At 44.1% G+C, this 13340-nt stretch overlaps 1 protein-coding gene across 1 annotated transcript in view; it reads left to right on the top strand.

Annotated features, from left to right (window-relative positions):
- Positions 1–13340, top strand: part of SLC2A13 (solute carrier family 2 member 13) — a 1480845-nt gene that overhangs the window by 686096 nt on the left and 781409 nt on the right. Inside the window, exon 4 of the mRNA XM_078680010.1 lies at positions 9097–9202. Within this exon, the coding sequence (XP_078536136.1) occupies positions 9097–9202 (106 nt within the window). The remainder of the gene's footprint in view (positions 1–9096; positions 9203–13340) is intronic.

Below are 13340 nucleotides of genomic sequence, written 5' to 3'. Positions count from 1 at the left end.
GTACACCCCCAAAAAACAGAAAAACAGCCAGAAATCACCACAATCCAACGCCATCCATGATGTTTACATTAAAGAGAGTGAGACCACACCACAGGCACACTCAGTCCATGCACCACCACCCCTGGGCAAAAGGCCACACCAGCAGCCCCCCAAAAACGACAAAAAACAATAAAATAAGCACAATCCCAGCCCATCCATGGCCTCTATTATGTTTAAATTCAAGAAGACACCCCACAGAAAGACTAGGCCCATGCAACACTCACCACCCCTGGGCAAAGGGCCCCACCAGCAGGCCCAAAAAACGACAAAAAACAATAAAATCAGCACAATCCCAGCCCATCCTTGGCCTCAATGGTGTTTAAATTCAAGAAGACACCCCTCAGAAACACTAGGCCCATGCAACACTCACTACCCCTGGGCATAATGGATGAAAAGTAGGCAAAATAAGTGCAGGCCTCAGACACTGCCTCTCCTCAAAATGGCCCCTTACACCCCAAGCACATATTGCCTGTAGCAGCCAGCACTCAAGATGGCCACCACCACCACCCACATGACCAGTCCACATCAACAGTACACCCCCAAAAAACAGAAAAACAGCCAGAAATCACCACAATCCAACGCCATCCATGATGTTTACATTAAAGAGAGTGAGACCACACCACAGGCACACTCAGTCCATGCACCACCCACCACCCCTGGGCAAAAGGCCACACCAGCAGCCCCCCAAAAATGACAAAAAACAATAAAATAAGCACAATCCCAGCCCATCCATGGCCTCTATTATGTTTAAATTCAAGAAGACACCCCACAGAAAGACTAGGCCCATGCAACACTCACCACCCCTGGGCAAAGGGCCCCACCAGCAGGCCCAAAAAAACGACAAAAAACAATAAAATCAGCACAATCCCAGCCCATCCATGGCCTCAATGGTGTTTAAATTCAAGAAGACACCCCTCAGAAACACTAGGCCCATGCAACACTCACTACCCCTGGGCATAATGGATGAAAAGTAGGCAAAATAAGTGCAGGCCTCAGACACTGCCTCTCCTCAAAATGGCCCCTTACACCCCAGGCACATGTTGCCTGTACCAGCCAGCACTCAAGATGGCCACCACCACCACCCACATGACCAGTCCACATCAACAGTACACCCCCAAAAAACAGAAAAACAGCCAGAAATCACCACAATCCAATGCCATCCATGATGTTTACATTAAAGAGAGTGAGACCACACCACAGGCACACTCAGTCCATGCACCACCCACCACCCCTGGGCAAAAGGCCACACCAGCAGCCCCCCAAAAACGACAAAAAACAATAAAATAAGCACAATCCCAGCCCATCCATGGCCTCAATTATGTTTAAATTTAAGAAGACACCCCACAGAAAGACTAGGCCCATGCAACACTCACCACCCCTGGGCAAAGGGCCCCACCAGCAGTCCCAAAAAAAAGACAAAAATCAGCACAATCCCAGCCCATCCATGGCCTCAATGGTGTTTAAATTCAACAAAACAGTTGTATCATGCACCCCTAACCAACCCTGGTCCTACTGGATACTGTGGCTACCCACAATATAATTTATTTAATGTTCTGAAAAAGTTCCAAAATTTTACTTGCAGCAACTGTAATGCCCCAAACAAACTTACTTGTGAAAGTTGATTTCTAATCCAAAAGTGATCCAAAGACAGTCAAAAAGGCCTCAAATCCAAATATCCAGCAGCACCCACAAAAAGTAATCCTTCCAGCTCCAGATCCAAATGAAAGTGACCAGGAGATGGACAAAGCACTGGGAGGAGCCTGCTGGACAGGAACAGGAAGTTGGAGACTGTGGGGCACTTCCTTCCTCCCCCCCCCCAAAATGGACTCCTTGCAAAAAAAAAAAGCCATGCAAATGTCAACCTGAGGAGTGATTCTGATAAAAATCATAATTTTCTGAAGGTTTATCCTGTTTGCTGGTGATTTTCTTGTGCGAAATTGCAAAATCTCTATTTCGCAAGTGCGAGATTGTTCCTTTCCGCCGCAACTACGTGTTCGCAATTGCGAACTCTCGCGAGGTGTGCTGTGCAAGGTGGCAAGCCGCGAGTACGTATTCGCGGGCGACAAACTCCCGCGGGAACACGCAGCAAGATCTAAAATGGCGCGTCACTCGCAAAGAAAAACAACTCGGCAAACGCTAAAATGACGGAAAGTGAACGCCGTGCACCACGCCGCGCGCCGCAACCAAGCAAAAAATCCGCCGCAAGCGGATTGCGGATTTGCCGAAAATCCGAAAAATCCGCGAGCGGAGCGGATTTTACGCCCATGCTTAGATGTCAGTACCCGCCAGAAAATAGCTTGGTCTAAAGCAGTAAATTTGTCATATTAAAGAGAAAAGTGGTTATTTTTTTTAAGGGACAACAATAAGGAATAAAGCAAGATGGCTGGTAGTTAGGTATGGGCTAACCAGGTTGGATTGTCGCTATGGTAAGCATACCTTAGTTTAGATGTGCAGTTGTGGTCCATGAAAAACTTGTGAAAGAACAGTAGACAACACGTTAGCTATAAAGCCATTGTTGAACATAGAATGCAAATACCAGATTTGAAAAAATAGCAATGCTCTTTGTAGAAGGGATCTGACAAAAAGTGTATCCATCATGCTGAAAATGCATTGTGGTATATGAGACTGGGTAGCTCAAAGGTGCACAGGAATCTAGGACATTGTCCTTTAAGAGGAGAAATTTGAAGAAAGCATAGAGTAGTAGTATAACAGGGTATGCACCACAAACTATGGAAAAGGGTTTTGGTAAAGCTTTTGTTGTGCAGGATTGTGGCCCTTTAAATGGGGAAATGCGGTTTTTAAAATAGAAGCAGTCATCAAATTAAGGTATGGTAAGGTTAAGAAAAATAGGAGCTTAGTGGAAGCTAGTAGGGGAAAGTGGAAAAAATGCTGGAGAGCCTAGATCTGTCCCGGTACGGACGTGTTTATTTGTAGTTTGTGCTGAATGGTGCTAGGAGCAGCGAGGTGTACGCTGAGATATCGTGCGTTTCAGAAAGTTGCTGCAAGTGAAAGAAGGAGTGCTAAGAATAGAATTGGGAGGATGCTATATTGGAATGGTGTGGTCCGATAACCAAATGCATTGAAATTTTTTAAGGGATTTATAAGGTTAGGATAAGAGAAAAGTGGAGTTTATAATCCAATATATAGAGACACTATTTTGTAATGAAGTAACTGAGGAAATGTATGGAATGTGGGTACAGAGGTATTGCAGTAGTATAGATAGTGTTGCTGTTAGAATAATAAGAAAGCAAGCAATAGTGACAAGAAATTGAAAAAAGAGCATTACACAAAAGGTTTCACGATGTACATTTGTATCCAGAGTGAGAAACGTAACAAGATGGAAAAATGGTTTTCAAGGGAACATCTTCAAGGTTAAGACCATATTGAGCAAGAATATGACACAAACTATATTATAATTTCTACATGTAAAATTGAAATATATAGTTCAGTAGTGCGGTGCAGATACAAATGTGAACGTTATACAGATATAATGAGCGGCACTAGACTGGAAAAAGTGAACAAGTAATGTAACTAGTCAATGAATAAGGTGATGAGAGGAGTCTGTCATCCACCCTGTGGTGAACATGACACCAACGGAAATTTGTTAGTGGGCCTTCAGTAATATTTTTACCGTACCTTAGGTGACAGTGAGTTGGCTGAACTTTTCAACGATGATAGTCCATTTGTCACAATGTTTGGGTTTTGTGGTGAAATTGAGCAGGTCCAGGTTAGTCCTTGCTCACCAGACCCTGGTCTTAGCCTTCATGCAGGAATCATGATAGTGTACATTGAAGTTAGCTAAGAGAAACTAAGAAGGATTCCGAAAATGTAAGTCTCTTCAGTCAGAAATAAGGTTTGGAACACTTACTTGAATGATCAGGCTCAATGTGGCCTGTTACTTTAAATGGTGACACTATACAGCAAATATTTAAGTGCATCCCTGAAATAAATGGGATACCGGTCCAGGATCTGCTAAAGGTAAGGTTCCAACTGTTTGCATTGTATAGCATAATGAATTATTACTTTAAAATATGTTTTCATTCCATTAGATGAACATTTTGGTGGCTGATGAATTTGAACAGTAATATCCCAATATATTGTGTCCAACTGAATAAAGAAACTTGGGACAATATTTTCGAATAAGTGATAAAAAAAACTCTCCCAGTGATGAGTTCTACAGGTTAAATTCTTGATGACTAGAACACATAATAGATCGTTTAAATGAATAGATTCTTGGTTGTGTGTCTGCATTCAAAGCAGGGGCAAATTCTAACACGTGCTGTTAAGTTAACAAAAAGCAAACTTATTTATTCCACCTGATATCTAAATATGTCAGGCTGAAATACAGACAGTGGTTCATATAAATCCAAGCCGATTGTACTACCACGAGATCCAAGTCAAAATGTCTCACCCTTCGACTGACATTATTTGGGCTGCACAGTTTCTGTGGTAATGCCAAGTATAAAAGTTATGTTCTCTGGAGCAATAAAATATAATTAAAACTCCAAAGTGGAAGAAGTCCATACTTCAAAATCTCTATTTCACTGAGACGGACCATAAATAAAGTCCAGAACATGGACACCCACAAACATTTTCCCAGGGGTGACAAAAGTTGGTCTGTGATGTGACCGAGGGCGGTCGGGGATGGGGAGGGGTTTGTGATAAGGTGCGTGTAAGGGAAGCGAGCCATATACACCTGTTGTCAGAATTGATTAACGCAAAAACAAAAACTTGGTCCTTGTTTAATTTCACTTTCCCTCCTCTTTCTAAATTATCACCTATGAAGACCTCAAAATCCATGACTTCAGGATGTGCGCTATACAAAACCTTCTCCTGTGTTTAATTTAATAAACTATATGTTGTTCATGATGTATAATGGAAACCCCGGCCCCTAAATAGTGCACATAACAACTGACTTGCCTCTTAGTACACTATTGGCATTGTTATGGGGGGGAGGGGGAGGGGGAGGGGGGGAATAAATGTTTCTAAATTTATGTTGGAAAACTATCCCTTTTAAAAAAATACTTCTCAATGCACAGATAATCTGATGAACTAAGGTGAAAAGGTTCTGCATATTAATGAAATACACTATTTAAATTATTAACAGACTTGATAATACTTTTAAACTTTTGCCACAAGATGTCTTTATAAACACCGTTCCTAAAGTTAAGTGGTGCCAGACACCCTAGTTACTTCCTTTCTTTAACTGCAATGAACCGTTAAATAAAGAAATTCTCTTTTATTTAACATCTTTTTCATGTTAGTGCTGAGTCCAGTAAACAGCAGCCCTGTGCTGCTGTTGACCCGGGGGCCGCATGTAAAGGTCAGGAGGGCAGTGTGCGGCCCCCGGCTGTACTTTGAGTATCACTGGTCCAGAACAAGTGGTAATGCCCCCTAGCATCTTGAGCCAGATTCGAAAGAGCAGGTCTGTGCGCTGTGGTGCTGGCGTTTGTGAGATGGTTACAGGATTAGGATGCGTTGAGCGTGATCATTTGCCATTGCTGAAAAAAGCTGTATAAAGTTTACATCTTAGAACAAACAAATATTTGATTGGAAACAGTCACATACATAACGACTGTCTGAATGGACATCATTTAGGGGTTGCCAAAGGTCACAGCTGCGACCCCTGGCTTGAACCTTGCAACCCTAGTGCTCAGAGGTGGCAAAACCAATGTCAAGCACACAGGGGCAGTTCATTTGTATTGTCTTTGGTGATCTGCTCTCATTGTTTTCTTGATATTTTAATTAGATTTATAGTGCACTATTCACTATTAGTGTAATAAAAAAATGAGCACCATGATCTGCAACAACACTTTCGCTGGCAACTGAGGATGAGTGTTGAATAATGTAAGTGAAAGTAAGAGGTAGTGAGTAAGTGTAACTGTGAGTGAAATTGAGTCAAAGTCACTAAGTATAATGAAGAGTGATTGCAAGTGAGCTTAAGGGAGAAAGTATTAGATGAGTGAGTGAAAGTGTATGTTGTGTGAATGAATGAGGGAGAATAAGTCAGTGATTTAGTGAGAGTGAATGAGAATCATGAAACGAGTGTATGATTGAGTGTGAGTGTAAGTAAGCGAGAAAGTATGAGTGAGTCAGAGTAAGAATGAGTGTGAGGCAGGGTTAGAGTGAACCAAATCAATCAATCAATCAATCAAAGCATTTGTATAGCGCACTACTCACCCGGAGGGTCTCAAAGCGCTTAGGGGGGGGGGGGGTCCGCTACTGCTCGAACAGCCAGGTCTTGAGCTGCTTCCTGAAGGCGAGGTGGTCCTGGGTCAGGCGGAGGTGGGTCGGGAGGGAGTTCCAAGTCTTGGCGGCGAGGTAGGAGAAGGACCTTCCCCCTGTGGTGGCTCTTCGGATGCAGGGGATGGCAGCGAGGGCGTGGCCGGTCGATCGAAGCTGGCGTTTGGGAGCGTAGAAGTTGAGGCGGCTGTTGAGGTATCCTGGGCCTTGGTTGTGCAGGGCTTTGTGTGCGTGGGTGAGGAGACGGAAGGTGATTCTCTTGTTGACCGGGAGCCAGTGCAGGTCTCTCAGGTGTCCGGAGATGTGGTTGCGACGGGGGATGTCCAGGATGAGTCGTGCTGAGGCGTTCTGGATCCGCTGGAGTCTCTTCTGGAGTTTGGCGGTGGTTCCGGCGTAGAGGGAGTTGCCGTAGTCCAGTCGGCTGGTGACGAGGGCCTGGGTGACCGTCTTCCTGGTCTCGGTGGGGATCCACCGGAAGATCTTGCGTAGCATGCGTAGGATGTTGAAGCACGACGAGGAGACGGCGTTGACTTGTCTGGTCATGGAGAGGGAGGAGTCCAGGATGAAACCCAGGTTGCGTGCGTGGTCTGTTGGTTTGGGTGCGCTGCCTAGGGCGAGGGGCCACCAGGAGTCGTCCCAGGCGGAGGGTGAGGATCCCAGGATGAGGACTTCCGTCTTGTCCGAGTTCAGTTTCAGGCGGCTGTTCTTCATCCATTTGGCTACCTCTTTCATCCCTTCGTGTAGGTTGGCTCTGGCGGTGGTGGGGTCGTTGGTGAGGGAGAGGATCAGCTGGGTGTCGTCGGCGTAGGAGATATTGTTGAGGTTGTGCTGGCGTGCGATGGCTGCGAGGGGACTCATGTAAACGTTGAAGAGGGTTGGGCTGAGCGAGGAGCCTTGAGGAACGCCGCAGATGACTTCGGTGGCTTCTGATCTGAACGGGGGAAGGCGGACTCTCTGTGTCCTTCCGGCGAGGAAGGAGGTGATCCACTCCGGTGCCTTCTCCTGGATTCCGACGTTGCTGAGGCGCTGTACTAGGGTACGGTGGCAGACAGTGTCGAAGGCCGCGGAGAGGTCTAGGAGGATGAGGGCCGCTGTTTCTCCGTTGTCGAGCAGGGCTCGGATGTCATCGGTTGCTGCGATCAGGGCGGTCTCGGTGCTATGGTTGGCCCGGAAGCCAGATTGCGAGAGGTCGAGGGATCCGTTCGTCTCGAGGAAGGCGGCCAGCTGCTTGTTGACGGTCTTCTCGATTACTTTTGCGGGGAACGGGAGCAGCAAGATGGGTCGGTAGTTCTTGAACTCAAGAGAGTGAATCAGAATGAATGAATGCTAGCGGCTAACGAGTATAAATGAATGAGAGCGAGCTAGTATGAATGTGTGTGAGTTGAATGTAAGTGACCATGAGTAAGAATGTGGTGTTATACGTACAAGTCTACCATCGGCCTTGGCACACTGAGGGTCATTGTTGGCTTATGGAGGCTACCATTGCAAAATACTGGCACTAGCATACTGGAGGCAATTCCTAGCATGACACGCGCCTGCAACAAAATACTAGCACTGACATGGTAGGCAAGCTTGGCATAATGGGCACCCATGGTAAAATACAAGTACTGGCATACTAGAGATGGTTATTACCATATGAACCACCTGCGAAAAAATGCTGGTCTTGGCACATGCCATGGCATATGGGAGGGGAATTAATAACAAAATGCTGACCCTGACATACCAGAGTTAATTTTTAACAGAAGAGAATTCTATGCTACATAGATGACATTAATAGCAAAATTGTGGCATGGACATATTCAATGTAATTTTTTACATAAGGGTCAACAATGGCATATGAGTGCCACCCATGACAAAATGCGGGCCTTGGCATAGTGGAGGCAATTGTTGACATTGGGGGTCACATGGAGCACATTTTGAAAAAATAAATTAAGTCAACTCCTGGGAAACCATGAAAGGACATGAATATTTCATGAGTTCTGTGACAGAGCCCATGGCTTTTTAGCAAAGGCATGTGAAAACTGTGCTTTAAAATTCCCCATATGACCAGATTTTTTTCTTAATTTTCTCAGGGGAGAAAACTGCCTTGAGACCTCTAGAAGAGGCTAGGCTCACTCGCTTCTCTCCTTCACTACAAATCAGAGCAAGTAATACACCCCACCACTTCCCAAGATATACCATTGCCCTTACGTAGGTGATCTATAAAACACACCGTTGTCAGTATTGTGCTATTATATTAGTCATGCAGTTATTATTGAACTTCATCAATGGTAATTATCTGATTTCAAGCCATGTGACATCACTTTCTAGGATGAATCTGGATTATATGATGTCACTTCCTGTAATGTCATTAAGGCCAAGGGGTGTGTGACATCACTTCTGCTACTCCTGGTATTTTGATGAATTGACGGCCACGAGTGTCTGAAACTGTTGAACTCTCCTACCGCAGTGATTACCCTGGGTTTGATTATCTGTCATCTAGGTCTCGTGCTGTGGCACTAGCTGCAAATCTGAATTACACAAGCAATGACGTGTCAGTCTCTTCTTGTGCAATTTACATCCACTTATTTATGAGCAATGAAATGAATAGGGAAGTCTTGGGCAATTGTAATGATATTCGGTGCACGCTGTGTGACTGTTAGCACTAAAATATATCTAGATGTTTATTTGTGTATTGATCTGCACATACTTATACTTTCAAGTAATTTATTTGGTATAATAGTCTGATGACTACATGATGATGAAGTTACTTATTCTTGCTATGTTTTCACCTGTCAGAACACAGTAAAGGGCTTTCTTTTCCCCTCTCTGCAGGGCCTGTGATCTACAGAATGCTGATGTACCCTCCCACCCGCCGAGCCCTCATAGTGGGTTGTGGTCTACAGATGTTCCAGCAGCTGGCAGGCATCAACACCGTCATGTATGTATTGATTTATAAGTAGATTAATAAGAGCAATCACTGCAGCACTTTCTTCGGCTCGTATTTTGTCATATTTCCTTTTTTTGTTATGTTTGCAGTATTTATGGAACAAAACATGTGGTAGTCTATTGGAACATGTACTTCTCCTCCTGTCTTCCAGTGAAGGGAGCCTAAAAGCTATTTGGGAAATAGCCAGTTGTTTAGGTTATGTAAGGGTAAGATGTTCCGGCTGTTTTAGTACTTTCTGGAATGGAGGTCTGCTGTTGGATGGCTTTGGCAATGCGTATTGACAATCCAGTGCGTGCACATGCACCAAAACACATGCCCACACATGACGGTAATCTTGAAATGTGTCTTCTTTGAAAGAAAACCTAATCCAAGTTGGTCACACAGGCATGCGTTGTGACACATGCGTACACAAGCAATGTGATTCAGGTTGCGTGATGTTTGCACATGCATGCGCCATTACCTTAACATGGGGGATGCGATTTTGCAGGTGCTAGGCCGTGGAAAAAAGATGACAACAGTAAAAAAAAATATATAGGATCTGAGATGGCAAGCGGGCGGGGGGTGTTGGTGGGGGGGGTGCAGGGCAAGGGCAGACTCGAAAAATAAACATTCGCAAAGAAAGTAGCCCCGTAGAATTGTGACGATGCTGGATCCCCATTAAAATGTAGCAATTTAAAAAAAATAACAGGAGATGTGAGATGGAAAGTGGAGAATGGGGCATTTTGGGGGGAGGGGATGAGCTTAAAATGAAGTGTACTTAGAGCATGAAGCAAGTGTCCCGGAAGAACTTTGCATAGCTGGGCTGTCATTAAAAAGAGAAAATTACATTTGGACACAGGTGGAGATTGGTGAGAAAAAAAAGTGGAAGAGGAAAGCAGAACTCGGGGGTGATGAAAAGGGGGGAAAAGCAGGGGAAAAAGTGCATTCCCATGGAATGTGCAAGAGTATGCAGTGGAATGACACAACTTTCCCAATCAGAACACTGTGAAACCAAAATGCTTGTGGGTGGAACAAACGCAAGAAAGAGGGAAAGCCATTGATTCAAGAGCAGACAACTGAAATAGGCAACCAAGTCATCCAGTCATGAGCAAGCGGCTGACACAAAACCCACTCTAAGTATATATGCTATGTATTGGAAAAAAATCGGTTTGCCTAGCAGTATTGTACTGTATTATTTATTGTCTTATTAATAAAAAAATCATTACAAACAGCACAAGATTAAAAAAACACAATTTTCCAGTAAGCTACTCTCTCTGAGGCGAATATAAGATAGCGCAGTCGATAAAATTATCAAGGATAATTCAATGTCAATCCATCAAATCGATGTAAGGAATAAAGAAGCTTAATGTAATCTCAATTATTAAAATTCAACTTCTTAATACAAGGAATATATATATATCAATACTAGTAATTTAAGTTAAAGATTTAAACATTCTTCCGGACAAGGCCAGAAACTTAACAAACCGGAAAATCATTAGACTTGATTTCCCTGATAAACAGAGCTTAACAGCTTGACGACATGTTCTCATTCCTGTTTTTAAAAAGAATGGCTTCAAAAGAATATAACTGGCATCAAGGAGATAGGGAGAGACACAAACTATGTGCAACAACGTTTCTTGAGTGTAACCTCAAAGTCTGCAGTAATTAGATGCCCATTCTTTTTTTTTTTGTTGAAACTTTTTATTAATTTTATAAATACAAACACAAACAATTTGCAAGGAAAAAGAGAAAGAAAAGACAGCAATATAAACAACGTTGCATTACATGGTGTGAGAGCGGGAAGGTCAACCAATGAGCGTATGTTCTATCAAGAAAGAGTCTCGCATGGGGGGGGGGCAGAAGGAACAAAATATATCCAATATACAGTAGTAAGTGGAGGAAACCTCGGGTTACGGGGACGTAGATGCAACATCTGGGTCAGGGAGAGGGGGGAACATATATCGCCACGGTAAGTGTTCCACTGAGTCCATATCTTCCCCCATTTTCGGGGGGTACCCCGAGAAATATATACAGTTTTTTCCCTGAACATGCACCAGTCCATGTTTTGTTTCCATTTCCGAATCCCGGGTGGTCCCTGAGCGCCCCACAGTTGCGCAATGTCTCTTTTAGCGATCATATTGCCCAAGGTCACCCATCGAAGCTGCGAAACGGAGTAGTCGTTCGGTTCCCATACATTCAGCAAGCATCTCCTAGCCTCCGGCATCGATCGCACCCCCGTAACCTCACTCATCACCTCGTGCACACGGGTCCAGAATCGCACTACCTCAGGGCACTCCCAAATGATATGGAAAAAGGTGCCCAGGAGACCGCATCCACGCCGACACAAACCATCCACAGAAAAGCCCATGTGCACCAAACGGGGACCAGTCACATACACTCTATGTAGGATTTTAAGTTGCACAAATCTAAGGCGCGCCTGGATGGCCACCTCTTTAGGGGAGGAGATCGCCGCCTGCCAGTCCTCATCGTCCAGCTCCAGCCCATCACCAATCCAGACCTCTCTAAGGCGAAGCAGGAGATCAGACCTGGAGTTGATCAACTTTTTATATATAAGCGAAATCGTACTATCCGGAACATGTCCGTCCAGTACCCTGTCCTCAAGCGGGGACGACTCCGGAATCTCCACACCCGAAGGGAAGACCGAGAGCACCGCGTGGCGGACCTGCGCATAGCGAAAAAATTCGCGATCGCTCAGAGCGTACTCAGTTTTCAATTCCTCAAACGTCTTTATTCTCCCCTTAGTCCAAACATCATCAATCCTGCTGATACCTATCAAGTCCCACCTATCAAACCCCTTCGACTGCCAGAGAGAGCCAAGTCTATCGGATGCATACAGTGGGGTGGCACGAGTTAATTTATCAGTCCACCCAAGCGCCATGGAAGCATGTCTCCACACCTGGACAGCCGTCCTAGTGGGGCCCGTTACGTTTCGAGGGGTGAGTCTCGAGTAGTAGATGCCCATTCTTGAATCCAGTTCGATATACCTTGGTTGGGTAGCTAACAAGGGGTAATTTTAAGAAGATATCCCTCATGCGTGAAGGAAAATAGGTAGACATATGAGGCTGTATTTTCCAGTTTATCAAATACATTTATAAATGACCAGGCATGTTTATTTGCTGTCAGAGTACCCTTGTAAGCTATAAACGAAAGTACTTTTATTCTCCTGTTCAAAAAATATTTAGGAGATGCTCTAGTCAAGAATTATACCCCAGCACATGTAATTTTCAAGAGACAATCTTTTCAGAGGTTTGTAAAAACACACAACAAAGTGGATGGATTATATCAATTCTTTCTTCTATTTAATTAGTCTTCCTGATGTCAGGCGTTCTCGTTTTCCAAGCCAACACGTGTTTCGTCGCCTCTTGTAAAAAATTAGTACATGCGACTTGTTCACGGCTAAGTTAAAACATATATATGCACAGTGTGAGGTTTTCATGTAGTCAAACAACGTAAAAGCACAATTTGTAAGTAAGACAAACAAATGTGCCCCCAGGGAAAATCTCCTAGTGTTACTCCTTGTGCCCAACTTTGAAATACAAGGACAGTTTATTCGTGCATGCAGCAAAATATTGAGTGCTGAGTGACTTCATTTGTCAGCATGCAAATTCTTCATAAGAGTACGCATATATGTTACATCGTACATTAATATCATTGCAAAACCAGTGCTTGTGAATTTTCTGTTGATTATGTGTTGGGGAATAGCCATATATGTATTCCTACACTGCCGTATCACCAGAGACACAAATACGTCACCCAGTGACAAACCCGTTTTGAAGAACGTGAGACAGATCCTTAAAGTCCCTGTTCACCCTCACCATATATAGTGATCAGGCATAAAAGTTGGTTGGGGCAAAGTCCATACACTGACCTGTACGTATTCCCAGTATTGTAGTCTGTGAATACAAAATATGATAATATCTGTACACCAATATGTTCCTCATATTCTCACTATTATCCGTAATTTGCAGTCACAAAATTCAGAATATCAAAAGTACCTTTCATGTGGCGATAATTCCAGGCCACATGGTCCCGTGGCGTGAGGTGAGCTTCCAAAATTATCCAAAACAGTATTTGCAAGTAATAAGCAGTTCCGCCCCTAGCCGGTCTCCAGAATCTATATGTGACAATA

This window comes from Lissotriton helveticus, chromosome 1_1 (genome assembly GCF_964261635.1).
Source record: "Lissotriton helveticus chromosome 1_1, aLisHel1.1, whole genome shotgun sequence".
Taxonomy (NCBI): domain Eukaryota; kingdom Metazoa; phylum Chordata; class Amphibia; order Caudata; family Salamandridae; genus Lissotriton; species Lissotriton helveticus.
This window is presented reverse-complemented; position numbering and strand designations above follow the sequence as displayed.